Genomic DNA, 15,761 nt, shown 5'->3' on the forward strand with positions numbered 1-15,761 from the left:
CAGCCACATGGCACCAGACTCCAAGCTGCAGGGCTTGTGTGGCTCCTTGGACGTCCTGATGGTACCATTTCAGATGCTGCAGGTTGGGGATGACCCGGATTCAGCTCTGCAACAACAGCACCTCCTGCTTCTTCATGTGTCCTCCTGTCCATGTTCTGAAAGCTCCTTGTATGCAGATGTTGAGATTAACCACAGATTAACCACTCCACACAGAGGAAATGCCCCCCTCTCCTCCTAGGCTGAGCCCAGTGGCGCCTGCCCTGGGCAGGACTGCAGAGGGTGAAGCAGGGCCCAAGGGCAAGCGCGGTCCCCACTGATCAGGCCCTTCTCCTCTTTTCAGTCTCCAGCCAGCATGAAGTCAGTGCTGCAGGCAGGCTGGCTGCTCACCGTGGCTGTGGGGAATACCTTTGTGCTCATTGTTGCCGAGGCTGCACCAATGGCACAGGTATGGTTTGGCTCTTAAAACAGAGGTCGTGCTTTACAACAGGCCTCTGGTGCTTCTGGATGGCCATGTCCTGGTGCACAGCTTCCCTGCCCAGCCCCAGGCTCCTGCTCCTGAGCTGACAGCAGCTCCCTTGAGCTGTCCCCCTGCCCCTGCTCTGTGGGGCCCTCAGTGGAGCTCCCCTGGGGAGCACTGGCCCTCCCTGGCCCTCCAGGGGCTGGAAGTACCTGGCCTGTGCTGGTAATGCTGCTGGAGCTCAGCTCTAGGCACGCTGGCTGTGTCTGCACCTGGAGCCCGGACACAGTGGCAGCCACACCTTGAGTGCTCCCCAGACACGAGAGCCGTGGGCACTCAGCTCTTCCTCAGGGGTCTCACCTGGGGAATCCTGCCAGGCTGCCTGTGGCATCCCTGAGATGTCAGGCTGAGGTAGTTTAATTCAGGCTGCAGAGGTAGTTTAATTCAGGCTGTGAAACTTCTGGGATGATGAAGGTCTGAACAGAGGCTTATTTCTGGCCAGCATGAATCTGCCTCTCCCAAAAGAATCTTGTGGGCAAAAAAAGTCCAGGTGGGTATGTTCCAGTCAGATTTGTAAGAAAAGATTTAATGAAACCAACTCAAGCTGTTTTGTTTCAAGAGGTATCACATATTTGTAATTGCATTATGTGTACAAGCATTTATCAGAAAAACAGGATGAGAAAATTTCCATCTTGTGAGCCATTTTGGAAACTAAGAAATGATTTTCACCCAGCTCTTTAAAAAGCACTTGAAAGTGCAGAGATATCCTCCAGACTGAGAGTCTGGGGTCTCCTGACCTGCTGTTCTTTTTTCTTTCCTAGTGGGCTGAATTTGTCTTGTTCACTGTTCTCCTCTTTGCTGTGTGCATTATTTTCTCCATCATGGGATATTTCTATGTCAGTGTGGATCCAGAGGACCTAGAAGAAAAGGAAGAGAAGAGAGAGACCTCAAGCAGAGGAAACATGATTGGTCTTGTTACTCAGAAAACAAAGCTCTAACACATCATGGGTTGGGATTTTTTTTTAACTCAGTTATGAGAAGGTGAAAGAAGGGTGGGGACAGTGGTATTTTATTTTAGAGCATTGCAGTCTTTGTTACTCAAAATGTAACCACCTTATAAATGGGACCAAACGGCCCTCTATAAAAACAATGGGGGTCCTGAAATCAGAACAAAACTCCTTGGGAAAGCTCCTCAGGTATTAAAAGCCCTTAGTAGTAATTGCAGTGTAATTTAAAACCTGCCCATCTTTTTAAGCATGGAATCCTTTCCTATGATTTTGCCTTAAACATATATTTAGGGCAGCAGGGAGGAAGGGTGGAAGGAATGCCATATGACACAAAAATCTGGAAATGTTATGAAAGAAGAAAGAGGAAAAACTAGTATAAGAATTAGGGAAGAATAGACATTAGTGACAGAAGGATTTTTAATGCTATCATCAAGGACTGTAAGGGTTACACACAATCCCAAAGGATTTCATCATGTAACTCTCCTTATGAGTATTTCATCCCATTATTGCATGTTATGAATGGTCCTGATTTATGATTTTCACCTTCAGGCTCAGAAGTAATAACAGGGAATTAAATTCTGCAGGCTAAAATATTCCCAAAACACTGCTGACGAAGACAAGCATGCTGCCACCTCTCCCATTTTTTCCCCTAGAAGTTTTTAACAACTGATGATGTTCTTTGATTAGACATGATTAGAGAATTGCTTTATGCTTTCATATTTCAGAATTCCAGACAGTTATTTGCCATCTTCCTATACATTAAGCCTTTATTGGGCATCTCCTTTTACAGCACCTGTCACTACAAGTTAGGATATGGCTGATTTCTTATCTCATGCCTCAGTTATTCCCCACTGGGAGACAAGTTGCAGTAGTTTCTATAAAATTCCAGGCATCCTGCAGTGAGTTATTTACAAGGATGCACTTTATCATTTTTTCAGTCTACAAGAGGAGACCATGGCATATGAGATTTTTCTTTTTCCTCCTTGTTTGTCTGTCTCTACCAGACTTTGGATATAGCAATTTTATTGGAATTGTGATATAATTGTCTGATTTTCCTCAATTGCGTGAAGCTGTGATTTCATGTTCTGCATAGGAGTAATCCAACCACTGCTGATCTAGTAAAACTCCTGAGAGAGTCCCTGCCTTCCTCTGTCACTTCAAGGCCACAGTTGTAACAGGTATGGCCTAATTCAAAACAAGGTTGTCAATAGGATCTTCAGATTCACAGAGAATAAGTTTTAAATTATGCTTTCCTCTTCCATCTTGGCAGTGGCCATAGGTGGTTACTGATACTTGGATTCCGGAGATCACAAAATACGTGTTTAATTTAATTCCTGTTCAGGACAGTGCTAGGAAATACACTTAGTTTGACACCACCTCAGCTCCTTTGATGTGCTGCCAGTGTGTGTGTGTGTGTGTATCTTCTTGAGTAACACTAACAAAACACAGCTTTTTGGTTTTAACTCACAGCCTAAGATTGATCCTTCTGCTTCCCGTCCTAAGTGGGCATGGACTTTCAGCACTTGTTCTGCATGATCTCCTGCCTGCTGTGAAGTAGCATCTGGGGTTGTGCCAGAGGGGGACCATGGTCTCATCAGATAAATGAGAAGAGGCTGCAGATGTGCACGCAGGAACACTTGGGGTGGTTCAGTCCATGCAGAAACATTTATTAAGCTGTGGTGGCTGGATCCAGGCAGCTGAACCCTGCAACTCCATGGAGAATGAAGGGCATTGAAAGCCACCAATTAGGTCATCCAACCTGCTTCACAGAAGCCAAGTGAGGATTATTCCCCTCTGTTCTTTCTGGTATTGTTCTCCTGCTGTGATTCTTTGTGTGGGTTCTTTCTCCTCCAAGCATTGTTGTTTTCCTAATCCCATTTTATGACACACTGTGAATCGGCTCAGAGGCTGCTGAATCACTCTGCTGTGATGCTGTTTGACTGGCTTCCAATTTGAAGCACTAATAGAAAGCATTTCTTCCTCCACCCACTGCAAACAAAACAAAAATCCCCAAACTGAAGGAATGGCCAGGCTCCAGTAACACTGAACAAACACAATTTAGAATTATTGGAGCATTTAATTTTTTATAAGCCTTGAATTTAAAAGTATGTTGGGGTTCGAGGGCATATGTGGTGTAGAGACAAAATTATTGAAGCACTTTCCCTGGGAAGCATTGGTAAGCAGTTCAAAGGTGCAGGAGGGAAAGCAGGGTCTCCAGATCTCTAAGACTACATATGCTTGAGAACCTCTTGATTTTTTTTTGTTTTATTTCCTTATTGGCGACACTACCAGAAGCTGTCACAGACTCTGAGCTTAATTTAAAGGAATCGTTCCAAACTCATAAAAGATACATTTAGGATGTCATCTGTATCTGCTTTTTTAGACTCCTGATGCCAAATTGCCCCTTTCCAAATATCTCCGTGTTCCAAACTGTCACCATAATGCTGGGGGAAGGAAAAATTGCAATTCACAGTTGGGAAGATTATGAATAGGAAGGCAATGCTATAAATAAGTGCTAGCATGAGGCCGGGGGCTGCTTCTGCAGCCCCTCCCAGGAATTACTGGGGGGACTGTGAGGCTCTGTTCACATTTCTCTCAGAGATGAACTGGTTACTTCTTCCCACCTGCTCATCATCACCTATTGGAAGCTTTTCCCTTCTCTGATCTGCCTGCTTGGTTGCTGGTATCATCCTTCCCCACTGCTTCACTTCAGCTGCTGCTGTAGCTTTGCTAAATTGGACCCATTTATTTGGAATGCACCACCAGTTTGGAGGGATTTCCACTGGCATGCTCACAACCAGCCAGGAGCAAGCTGGGGGCTCTAACAGTGAGCTGCCCCTTCTGTAGGGGCACTTGTCCAGTTTTAGAGCCACAACTCCATCCTTGGAGGCCTTGCATCACTTTCAAATGGACTTAAGATTGGATAAAAGGTTTGGGATTTGATTCCATGGAGTAATGAGTTCTCTGGGTTTTTCCTCCATATGGTCACCTCAGAGATGAGGCCATGCTCAGCTTTTCATATCCAATTTTAGAAAAATATTCTTTATTCCTCACAATTCTTTGCTTTAGGATCACAGGAAGGATCCAAAGTAGTGATAGCATATGTAAAGCTGAATGAAACTCCATAGAGAAATAGCAGCCTGCTGCCTGTCCAGCTTCACCTGTCACTGAAGACTCTCAGCTGTTGGTGAAGCTTTCCCTGGCACAGATTAGGGAAAGCTCACTCCAACTGACCTACAGGAATTATCCTCTCCACCTGAGGGACAGGGAAGAGGTGGTGGGGGGCTGTAGATGTGCTGCTGCACAAACCTTCATGGAGATTGCGGGGGTTTGGCTTTGCTCTGCAAGTATGTGTGTTTATCTGTTTCTCTGAAAGGTGCTTTCTGAGGAGGAATTTTGTGCAGAAAATTCATTTGCACTGGCTGCTGCCAATTTTCCCCTTAGCAGGTTGTAAGTGTGACCAGTGTTATTTCCAGTTTTGCATGAGATAAGCATAAAAATGAGATTTCAAACTCAGCAAAATAACATCTTTGCTGTCAGTTCTTAAATTTACCTTTTTCTGAGGCAATCAAATGCCTTTAGGTAGCGAGTTCTCTGTGCAGCTCAAGGGGCTTGCATCTCTCTTTTCTTCCATCTTCTTTTCACCACAATCCCAGAATTCCAGAAGATGAGCCCCAGGAGGGCTGCTTGGGACTGATTGGATGCAGCTGGTGTGTGCTGTCACCACTGACTGGGAAGCAGGAGCCTGGCCAGGTCAGGAGCTGGTTCCTCTCTGGATACTCAAATAGGGCCTAGAAAATTAGAGTGAGGCAGGGCTGGCCCTGGTGGAAGTTGTGGTTTACTGAGCAGTGACCTAGATGTGAGTTTCATTGGGAAATAGAAATGTAAACGAGTTAAAGAAAAAGTTTTCACTTTACTTGGCTTTGGCCTGAGGCAAGGAAACTGCAGACTGATGGGCAGGGAGGAAACAAAGGGCTGTTTGGTCAGTCTTCCCAATTCCTCAATGAACAGCTGAAGTTACATTGAATTAATTGCAGAGAACATGAGAGAAGAGAGAAGAGGAAAGCTCAGATGATTAAAAAATTGATGAATTCAGAAGAGCACTCTCCTAGCTGGTGGTGAAGGGCCATTGCTGGAGATGGTCACCCATGGTTTGAAAATGGGTTTGGCATTCCAGGGTACTGCAAAAACCAGCATGAAGACCAGCACTGGTGGGTCTGCACTGAGCAGAAGAGCAGGTGGCTTTACCCTGGCAATGTCCCCACCATCCCTGGGAGCCACCACCTTGGCTTAACTATGGGAACAGAGCAAACAGCTGAATGTTATTACAGATGTGATTAGCACAGGAGGGAGAGCTACAATTAGGGGTGGTTAACAAGTTTTGGCCAGGGTCATCCACAGAAGGATAATCTCTGTTTTTCTCTGCATTGAATTTCTTTTCTGAGTCACAAGAACCACTTTCTAGCACAAGCTGCTTAAACCTGGGAGATCAGTGCCATGGCAAATACCACAGCTGCTGAATTTTGGATGGTCCCAGACTCTGCATTTCATTATCACTACATTCGTTATTGTGATACAGTTCTAAAACAGCATTTAAGAGATGTGTCTGGTCCCAGATGTTGACAGATCTGGCCAGAGTTTTGCATGTTGATAGCTGGATTCACTAGCTGTTGATAGCTAGTCTTTCATGCTCATGTGTGTGAGAAACCTCTCATGTACAAGTAGATGTGGGGCCTTTAGAATTCTCCAGCAATTTAGAAAAAAATCCCTGAAGTTCCTCATGAAGCTGGCTAAACATGAACTGTGGCATTGCTTCCTTGAGGGAGTTTCCCATGTGCTTGGTAAAGCAGGGACCCTCATTCAGCTCCTGCAAAGTTCTCCCCAGAGAGACAAAAATGAGGGACACAAATGTTTTGCCTTGAGAAGGGCTCGTGTTGTCTAATGGAAATTGCATGAAAGAAAATAATTGCTTTGCTTCAAATCCCTCCTTCCTCACCATCTCAGGTGGATAACAAGGAGGGAAACAGTTTCTTATTAAGCTTTGTATCAAGGAGCTGCTGCATCTTCTCAAAGTCTTTCATGCTGTGTTTTGCCAGCAGATCAGCATTAACCTGGCCCTAGCACCTGTAGATCAGAAGACTGTCAGGATGCAGAGCAACCACACAGCAGGCTCCCACAGTCTGCTGATCAGCTCTGATCTCTTCATTTTTAATGAATAGTTGTAGCAGTTATCCTGCAGGGCTCAGTCAGTCAGAATTGCTCTAAATTTAGGCCACAACTAAGGACCTGAGAGAACTGTAATCAACAAGATAAATAGCTAAAGTCTCAAAAACCTGCTAAAACACTGACTTAGTGCTTAATTAAAATTCTAATGTGCTTACAGAAAGTAAAAATGTAAACCTGAATTTAGCAATTCAGTCGGAGCAATGGGGAGCTGTAACTGGAATCCACTAATGTGACAACTGGCAACCAAGATGAAGATACACAAATCAAGCAAACATTTCTCTTAGGATTATTTTTGTCACTGCAGACATTGTACAGTCTGCTTGGCCTGTCCTGATGGATCTACCCATGTGTGTAAGGAAAAGAAGCTGAACTAACTTGCCATGTACCCTTTCCAAGCTTCAGCTTGGTTCTCCTCTTGCTGCAGACTCCCAGGTTAGCTCCAAATTACTCCCTTTGCTGGCAGTCAGCCCCCTCAGTCCCACATGCTGATCTTCCCTCCCCACAAGTCACTTCTCCCTGATGACTTTGCCAGCTCTCAGCACCTTGCTTATTCCTCCACTCATGCAGCCTCTTGGCTGGCAGCAGCAGTGTGTTTGTTTGGAGCTGTCCTGGACAATGCTGCCCACTGCCTTGCACCCAGAAAAGCTGCTGACCCACAGGAGAATTGTGTCTGGGCAGAGACCATGCCAAGCCAAACGTCCGGGTGGTAACAGCATCTGCCCTGGCTGCTTTGCCTCTGGCTTTTTGTCACACCTTTGTATGCCCTGACACATCTTCTGCAGGCAAATCAGTTCAGAGCACTGACAGGGATTGTCCAGCATCTCCCTCCCCCCTGTTCTGTGCCTGGTTAGCTGCCCATAGTCAGCCCTTGTGTCGTGCCAAGTCAAGCCACAGGGACTTCTGGACTGACACACTGCTGTCACCAGCCCTGGAGCATCCATTGGTGCTGCCTGTGGCCCCAGCCTGTTTACACATTATTTATGGCCCTGCCCTGCCAGCCAGTTTGAGAGTCCCTTGCACAGAAGTGACAGAAAGCCACACAGGCTGTGTCCATCTCAGCAGTGGTAGTGGTGTGTGGGCTGCCTTTGCAATCACAGCCCTGCCATCAGCATGGAAACAGCAGCTGGTGGAAAGGGGCAGCTCCTCTGTCACCAGTGCCAGCTGGTGGGGCTGGCTCTGTGGCCATTCCAGGCTTGGCCTTTCAAAAGTCATTGTCAGTGTTTTGCTGAGAGCCCTGTCTTATCACTCTGTATTCCATGTGCTGCCAGGCTTCAGTTTCTGAATCTTGGGGTCAAGGAGCAGCAAGCTGTATCCTGGCAGGGCACTTTCTGCTCCCTGGTCTACTTGTCCATCCCCAGAGACCGGGTCTTGGGCAAGAACTGGCATCTCCCAGACCTTGCTGTGTTTGTGTACCACTCACAAATGAACTTTCTTCAAATGGAAGTGAATTTGCTTGAAGCTCTGACTCTACCCAAGTCTGTTTGGAGCTGCTGGGAGCCTTTGTTCAGGCTCTTTCTCTGTTTAATCTGGGCATCAAAACACTTTCCAAGCAGCTTCATGCTGTCCTCACCAAAGAAAGAAACCTCTCAAAGGTGCTGTACCAATATGGATTTTTCCTGCCCAAGTTAGAGGTGTAACAGGCCAGCAGGAACCCACCAGGCACCAGCAGCTGCTGTCTTTCAGAAAGACAAAGTGGTGTCAGTCACAGTGGCTCCCCCCATGTGAGGCCATGCAGCCCAGCTCCTGCTGTGCCCTGAGCTCAGTGGATGCTCCAATGCCTCTCTGGGGCTGCAGCTCCCGGGTCCAGCACTGGCCAGCCCAGTGTGTGCCAGTCATGGGCCGTCAGTGCCAGCTTTGCTTCCTGACACTTTATACAGCCCCAAATCTGCAGAGCAAAGAGAAGACAGTTCCCTCTTTCCATAAAGGGTATTTCATTTGTGTGTTCCTGCTCCTTTCCCACCACAGACAGTGTCATCAGTGCCCTGTTATTTCAGGGATGGCCAAAGAGCTGTGCAGTCCCCAATCTCATCACTTGGAGCAAGGGAAGGTTTGGGCAATCCCACTCTGCCCACCCACAAGCACCTTCCTGGAAGCTCTCCTCAGATTCAGGTCCTCCACCTCTCCAAAGAGCACTCCTCATGAGGCCAAGGATTTAACATGTTTTTAACCAGTCAGTCCTTTTGTGGGGATTAGCCAGCCTGGGTAATGTTTGCATTTTACCCTTTTCTGTCTGCTGGTTGTGGATTTACTTTTGGAGCTAATATCACTGTTTTTCTTTACATTTTCTCCCCAAAGGTTGTCCTAGACCACCTGCATTCTCTGTATAAATAAATAAATGGCCTTGGCTGTTTTCAGGTAGATGTTTTACCCATCTTCCACCAAAACTTTGATAGTGCCATGAAGAATCCCTCTGTACTAATGGTGCCAGCACAGTCCTTTACATCCCTACTGGAGGATTTCTTTGTTTCTCCCTTCCACCATCTTTTTGTTTGTGCTGCTTGTAACCAAAGGGCTTGTGCTCCATCTCTCACAGCCCACAGCACTTCTTGCTTCTGTATTGCAGGCTCTAAGTTCCCTCTTCCATTTGAGCTGAAAACTACTAAAGGCTGTTGAGAGGTTCAGAACCAGCTGGGTTTTATCTAGTAAAGACTTTTTTTTTTTTTAATTCTTTGTTTTTTCACACTGTGTTCACATCCATCACTTACAGCTCAGGAGTGAAACACTGTTCCAGTCTTCTCCTGTCAACTCTCTCAGGAGAAGGCTGGGCTTTTAGCTTTTCTATTAAACCTTTATCTGTGATACCTTTGGTCCTAATGTTCATTGTTAGCATCCCTTGAAGCCAGGGATTTTAGTTCCTTTCCTTTCTTTGGGTTTTTGCTTCAGTCTGCTCAGTGTTTTTTAGCTGGTGTCACTCTATTACACCTCCTGGGGTCCACTGACCTGCTGGGCTAAAAATGAGCAGAGAAGTCATCCCAGTGGTTTTAAAAGATGCTCAGCTCTGGAAGATTTGAGCTTCTTTTGAGCTCAGGGAAGAGCAGGCACTTTTTTTGTGTAAAGGTGTGTTTTACATGCCTACTGCATCCTGCTCTGTCTGGGAGCAGATGCTGCCAGGTCAGAGCAGCTCCACCATCCTCAGCACTTTTGTGCCTGCTTTTCTCTGGCTCTGCATTTCCTAGCTTAGATTTTCCTCCTCTTGGCCTCTCCTTGGTGGGTGTCTCACAGCTGTGATATTCACTCAGAGGTAGATATTGCCTCCAGCAATTTATTGCACCAGTCTCATGTTGTTGCTTGTGGTGACACCAATCACGGGATTTATTTTGCCTTTTCAGTCTCCACTGTTTTTCCAGGTTTCTGCTGTGATTTCTCTTGATTCAAACTGTCAAGCTCTTACCAATTTTGTCTTCCTCCTCATGGTTTCCCATTATCAATGCTGTACTTGGAGTCCAAGTGACCTTCATGCCCCAAATCTGCAAGATAAGTAAACTTAGAAAATCATTAGGGCGGACTTTGGCCGCTGGTGTCTCCATCAAAGCCTGGGATTAAATGAAGTCCCTTTGATGGGCCGAGCTGATGGGCCCATTCGGAGCGCACATGTGGTATTAGGAGCCTCGCGGGACTTATGATTAAAAGACACGAGAGAACACAATTATTTAGAGAGCTACCAGGAGACTGCTGTAGCTCACTAGTCACTTCTTTATCAGAACAAAAGGAGAGTCCAATTCTCCAGGGCGACAGGCAGCTCTGGGAAGTGTCCCCGAGTCTCTAATTGCTGCGGGAGGCGGGGCTGCCGCTTTGATGTGTGCTAGAATTGTGGGATGGTGCTGGGGAGAAAGCCACTCCAACCATTTCTGTCCCCAGGCCACTTGGTCCGGGATTGAAACCTTCCACACAGGTGGATTCTTTATCTCTTTTTATGGTTGCTTGGGTTGTTTTGTTTTTTTGGGTTTTTTTCCACCATAAAGTGCAGTTGCTTTTGCAGCAAGGTAGAGCTCAGCTGGGTTTCTTTGCTGTGATCACATCCTGACCAGCACAGGGAGCTCAGTGCAACCAGGGCTGACTCCCTGCATCAAATCTGCAAGGCTGGGCTGGATCCTGACCCAACAGGAAAAGTCATGTTAGCTTAGGCTCTGCAGCAAGCCCTGGAGATGACAAATGTTCTGACTGGACACAAATACAATTTTGCCTGTTCTTTTTTTTTTTTTTCCTCAGGGTCAGGCTATTGAGTCAGGGCTGGATGGCGTATGTAATTGTAGCAAGGCTATTTTTCTCCCTTTTTTTTTTCAAAGGAACATTCATGCTGCATTTTAATTACAACATTTAGAACATGTCCAAATAGCTTGAGCTCAAATTGATCTTGTTTTTCAGCCAGGAAGCTTGTTTTTCATCTATTATTATAATAAATGTGCTATTGATAATAGTTTAGGTGCAATACAGCAAAGCTTTGTGTTATGCATCAGCTCTGGAGGCTCAAAATTTTCTTATTATCCATTACTGACATGACAGTTTACAAATATTTAACATACAAATTACCAGGTTTTCCTTGTTCCCTCTTAGTTTGCAGTCTCAGTCCTTTTGACAGCTGAATTCAGGATTAATGATCATCTTGTTTAAGACAATTGTTTGCTAGCAAACAGGTTTTTTCTCTAAACCTACAAGTACAGTAGGAGAACTAACACTGACACTTTGAATTAAATCTCATCCTCAAAACAAATTTTTTAGCTTTATTCCATCCAGTTCTCCAAAGAAGAAATTGGATTTGCCTGGTAAAGTGCTTAAACCTGTTAATAATTTTTTAGTTTATATAGTCATTTTAAATATAGACACTTAACATGAAAGGCTGGCAAAAGGAGTATTTTTTCTCTGCCAGCCCTGAGCTTGCTGGGTCTGTCAGGCTGTAAATGTTTTAAAATCCTTTCTGAGCACAAGCAGGGGAGCAAAGAGTCCACCTTGACCCTCCATGGAAAAAAGAGATCCAGAAGGAGAAGCTGAATTTGAGTCTCTGTAAAGCTCTGGGAAACATTGACCCCAGGTTCTGGGAGTGGTAAAACACATCCACACTTTGCAGCAGCTTCTTCTCCACCTGCTCCAGGTCTGAGCCCGGGGTGAAGGGCACGGTAATGCTGGATGGCCAGCATCTGCCTGGGAAGGTTCCTTCTGCTGTAGATGGCTGCAGGTGAAGCAAGGAAGGTCCTACAGCCCCTGGGAAAGCCTGCTGCATCCCCAGGGGAATCAGGGACATCTTCTGGGAGAAAGCACAGCACTGGAATAGGGACTGAGAGAATGTGTGAAGCACCCCCTTCAGAGCACGTCCTGGGCACTGGGCCATCCCTGCCCCGTGGCTTCTGATCCTGGCTTTGCATGCACAATACAGGAATTCACTGGTGCGTGGGCCTGGCTTTGGAGATGAGAAGTGAATTTGTTCTCAAGAAAAATCACTCTTTGTTGGCAGAAAATCTGTGAGTTGGGTTCCCCAAGGGCATAGTGTTTGAAAATCACCGATGATTAAAAGATAACACATTTGAGGGTTAGTTTTGTTTTGTGGTGTTTTTGGTTTTGCTTTTGCTTAGTTGTTGTTGTTGTTGTTTGTTTGGTTTGTTCTTGTGTAAGGTGTTTGGTTTTTTGCCTCTTGGGTATGACAAACTGAATGCTGCACATAAATTTCTCCACAACTGACCTGGCCATAAATTTATTTTTTTTTAACGCAAGAAAAACTGAGACTCTCCTTAAAGGAGGATGCTTCCCACCTGAGCTTTGAAATATCAAATGTCACACTAGCAGAAATAACTAAAGTTGGCAAGCCTCAGTGTAGTTTATCACATCAATCTTAAACAAAGATAAACCAAATCAAATCAGACTTGATGAAACAGAATAAAAACATGCTTGGCTTGAAATAAGGTGTTAAGAGAGAATATCTCTTATTATATTTTATTTGATAAGCAATAAAACTACAGACTCACAGTGCATACAGTCATTTGCAATGCAAATACTCATTTCTGACTTCCCATGGAACCAGTTTGGCCAGCATGGAGCATCAGGGACAGGGGCACAGCTGAGGATGTCAGCATCTCTGCTCATGTGTTTTCAACCCAGGAATAATCCCATAATATGGACATCTTAGCCTGGTATTTAAGCCTTCATCTCACTTCTTTTTAAGGCTTGCTTAACACTTTTGCAGTTGATTGATACAGCATCAATCACAGCAATGTGCCAGCTATGATGTTCCTGTTAATAACTCCTGAGGAGATGGGTGGCTCAAGGCCCTGGGCTGAGCACAGGCATTTTCCTTGCAAATGCCAGGGAGAATTCACTGACAACACCAACTTGCAAAATGTGTGGGGCAGCAGCAAGAAAGTGCCCATCATTCCACCCCCAAGCACCTCCCAGTTTGGGAATATGCCTGTCACTGGGGTTACATCTGCAGCTTTTTTCTGCCCAGGAGTGAAGGCTTTGAGGAAAGTTTGTGAAGTGCAGCTACCAGCTGGACACACCAAGGGTAAACTGGCCCCAATTGCCTGCTTTGCTTATGCCAATTGCCATGTATTACAAATCAAGCCACTCACAAGGAACCAAGCTATTAAGCTGCTTTCTCATAATCATTAATTATAAAGATAGCATCACTCGTGTTTGTAAAGTATGAACTATCCTGTGATAGCTGATTTACTTTTTTTTCAGTTCAATGAATTTTGATGGTGAGGCTGCAAACAGTGTTGGCAAGTGATTCCCACAAGGATCTGCAGGTCTGAGCTGGTGAAACCCCCCTGTCAGTCAGCACAGTGACCTTGCAGGTACAGATTTATCCTCCCCCCATCCTCCTGGCCACCCTGCACAGTCTCTGGGAAAATCTCAACCCTGCAGAAGAAGGTCAGGTAAATATTTGATACCCTGATAGGCAATTTAAGGAGAAGCTTTCAGGCCAAAAGGATATCAACCTAAAGACTTTCTCTGACATGCTGAGCACCCCAAAACTTTGCTGGGATACATCATGGTGGGTACTGATTTCTCCTTTGCTTTGCCATCCCTTATGTGTTTAGGTTCAGAGTGGCAGCACAGTGAGAGGGACTCTTAAACCCTTCCCCAGGGCAAAGGCAACAGTTCTGGGGAGGCTCCATGTTTTTTCAGCCCTCTCCCAAGTCATCCTGCTGGTGTTCAGCCTTCCTTACACACTTCTGCCATTTCCTGCTGCTGGGTAGGGCAGCCAAATGGGTCAGAATAGGAAAAGCCCTTCAAAGCTGTTGATCCCACCAGAGCCAATTGCTGCCCAAGTTAGTCATGATCTGGAGACTGAGCTTCCAGAAGGATTTGCCACCACAGCACCTGGGACAGTCCTGCACAGTGTTGAGCCATTGCTGCTTTCTGGACAGATGTGTGCCAGCTGCTCGGTCTGCTCAGGCTGCGCAGGAGTGATCGGATCACTGATCGATGCTCCACTGCCATCTGGATCTAGGGAAGAAGTGACAAATCTTCCTCCCCCACAACAGCCATACCTTCCATGAGATTTTGATGAATTAGATCTTTATTGGCTGCTGGGCTAATTAAATAGAAGTTGCATCAGCTTCTGGCTGACAGGCTTTAATTGCTCCTGAGCAGATTTTGAGAGGACCAGATGAATATGAAAATAAGAGGAAAGACTGTGGATTGGATCCAAGGATGTCTCTGACTGCATTGGGCTTCAGCTGAAAGTTTGTTTCTCCTTTCCCTGAGATACTGGGAGGGGACAGCGGGCTCCTGTGCTGTGAGAGTGCTGTCAGAAAAGCAAAAATTAACACAGATAACAAAAAGCAGAAATAGTATCCTGGTTTTAGGTAAGAATTTCTGAAGTCTTATCTTTGAGGTCTCCAGCTTTGGCCTGGAGCAGCTGGTACCCATTCACTCTGTGTTCCTGGTCCCATTTTTTACACGGGACCAACACCTGCCGAGGGCTGAACTGCCTGGGATGCTCTGACACAATATGTACTCCTGAGACTGTTTTTCTCTTCTTCCCGCCCCCCCCCTCCCTCCCCTGTTTCTTTGAAGTCCAAACACTGCAAAGGGTGTGCCAGGCATCCATCAGCCCCCGTAGCCAGGCCCAGCCCTGTGCAGTTCTGCTGAGAGCTTAGGAGTAGGATGCTCCCCTCCATCAACAAGGACTTTGAGCCTGGCCCTTCATTGGCACAGGTCCTTTGAAGACAGGAGATGCTGTGTGTGTCCCACAGAGTGTGCTGGCTGCCAGCAAGGGCTGCCCTGCCCTCTCAGCCCCTTGCTGCCTTTTCCCCATGCAGGAGCAGAGTAGGAGGCTGATTTGCATCACTCCTCCAAGCTCCTGTCTAAACCTCCACGTGGGTTATGTGCATGGCTCAACAGGAGAGCCTCTGACAGAAAAAGCTTCTGGGTACCCAAGGTTCAGGTTGGTGCAGGACAGAGACAGATCTGGTACAGATCAGTAGATTAAAAAGTTAACTGAAATTAATGACCAAGCCCTCAGTGACTTCAGTGGTGTCATGTTTTCCCCAATGGACTCTGCAGTCTATATCTGGGCACATCCAGCTTAAGAGGCTTGTTCCATGTTTAATTTATGGCATGATGGATGAGTTCTTAGCATACAATGCACTTAATTCTATTTTGGTCTGATTTATGGTGTGATGTGAACTGCACGTGAAGTTTTTAATTCAGTAGGTGGTGACTCTGACCCAGTCTATGGAGTGTGACAGAAGAGATGATAAATTCAATTCCAAAGGTGATGCATCAACTTCAGTGTGAAGTACATCAAATTTATCACATGGCACATTGGTTTCAGTGCATGACACCCCAGCAATGGCAGCCCAGGACAGCTCAGTGGGATACTTTGACTGCATCTCCAGTGGTCCCCCACATCCACCACCTCCTCAGAAGAAAATGGCCCTTGCTCTTTGTCTTTCTTTTGATCTTGCAGGTCTTGAACAAAATCATAAAGATGGCCCATTAGGTGCTGGTCAAAATATTTATCTTCAATTTAATACATGCACCAGGTAAGGGCTTTTGATAGCCCACATAATTTCAGGTCTCAGGAAGATGATGCTGCTCTGGGGAACCTCAGCACCAACCAGCAAATTGGC

General features: G+C 45.9%; 1 protein-coding gene across 1 annotated transcript in view; it reads left to right on the plus strand.

The window, feature by feature from the left end:
* Positions 1 to 2,933, plus strand: part of SLC15A2 (solute carrier family 15 member 2) — a 39,338-nt gene extending 36,405 nt beyond the window's left edge. The window contains exons 21-22 of the mRNA XM_058027451.1: positions 341 to 445; positions 1,279 to 2,933. Of these exons, the coding sequence (XP_057883434.1) occupies positions 341 to 445; positions 1,279 to 1,455 (282 nt within the window). The 3' untranslated portion in view covers positions 1,456 to 2,933. The remainder of the gene's footprint in view (positions 1 to 340; positions 446 to 1,278) is intronic.
* Positions 2,934 to 15,761: the final 12,828 nt, after the last annotated feature.

The sequence above is a fragment of the Melospiza georgiana genome, chromosome 7, assembly GCF_028018845.1.
Source record: "Melospiza georgiana isolate bMelGeo1 chromosome 7, bMelGeo1.pri, whole genome shotgun sequence".
Classification (NCBI taxonomy): Eukaryota; Metazoa; Chordata; class Aves; order Passeriformes; family Passerellidae; genus Melospiza; species Melospiza georgiana.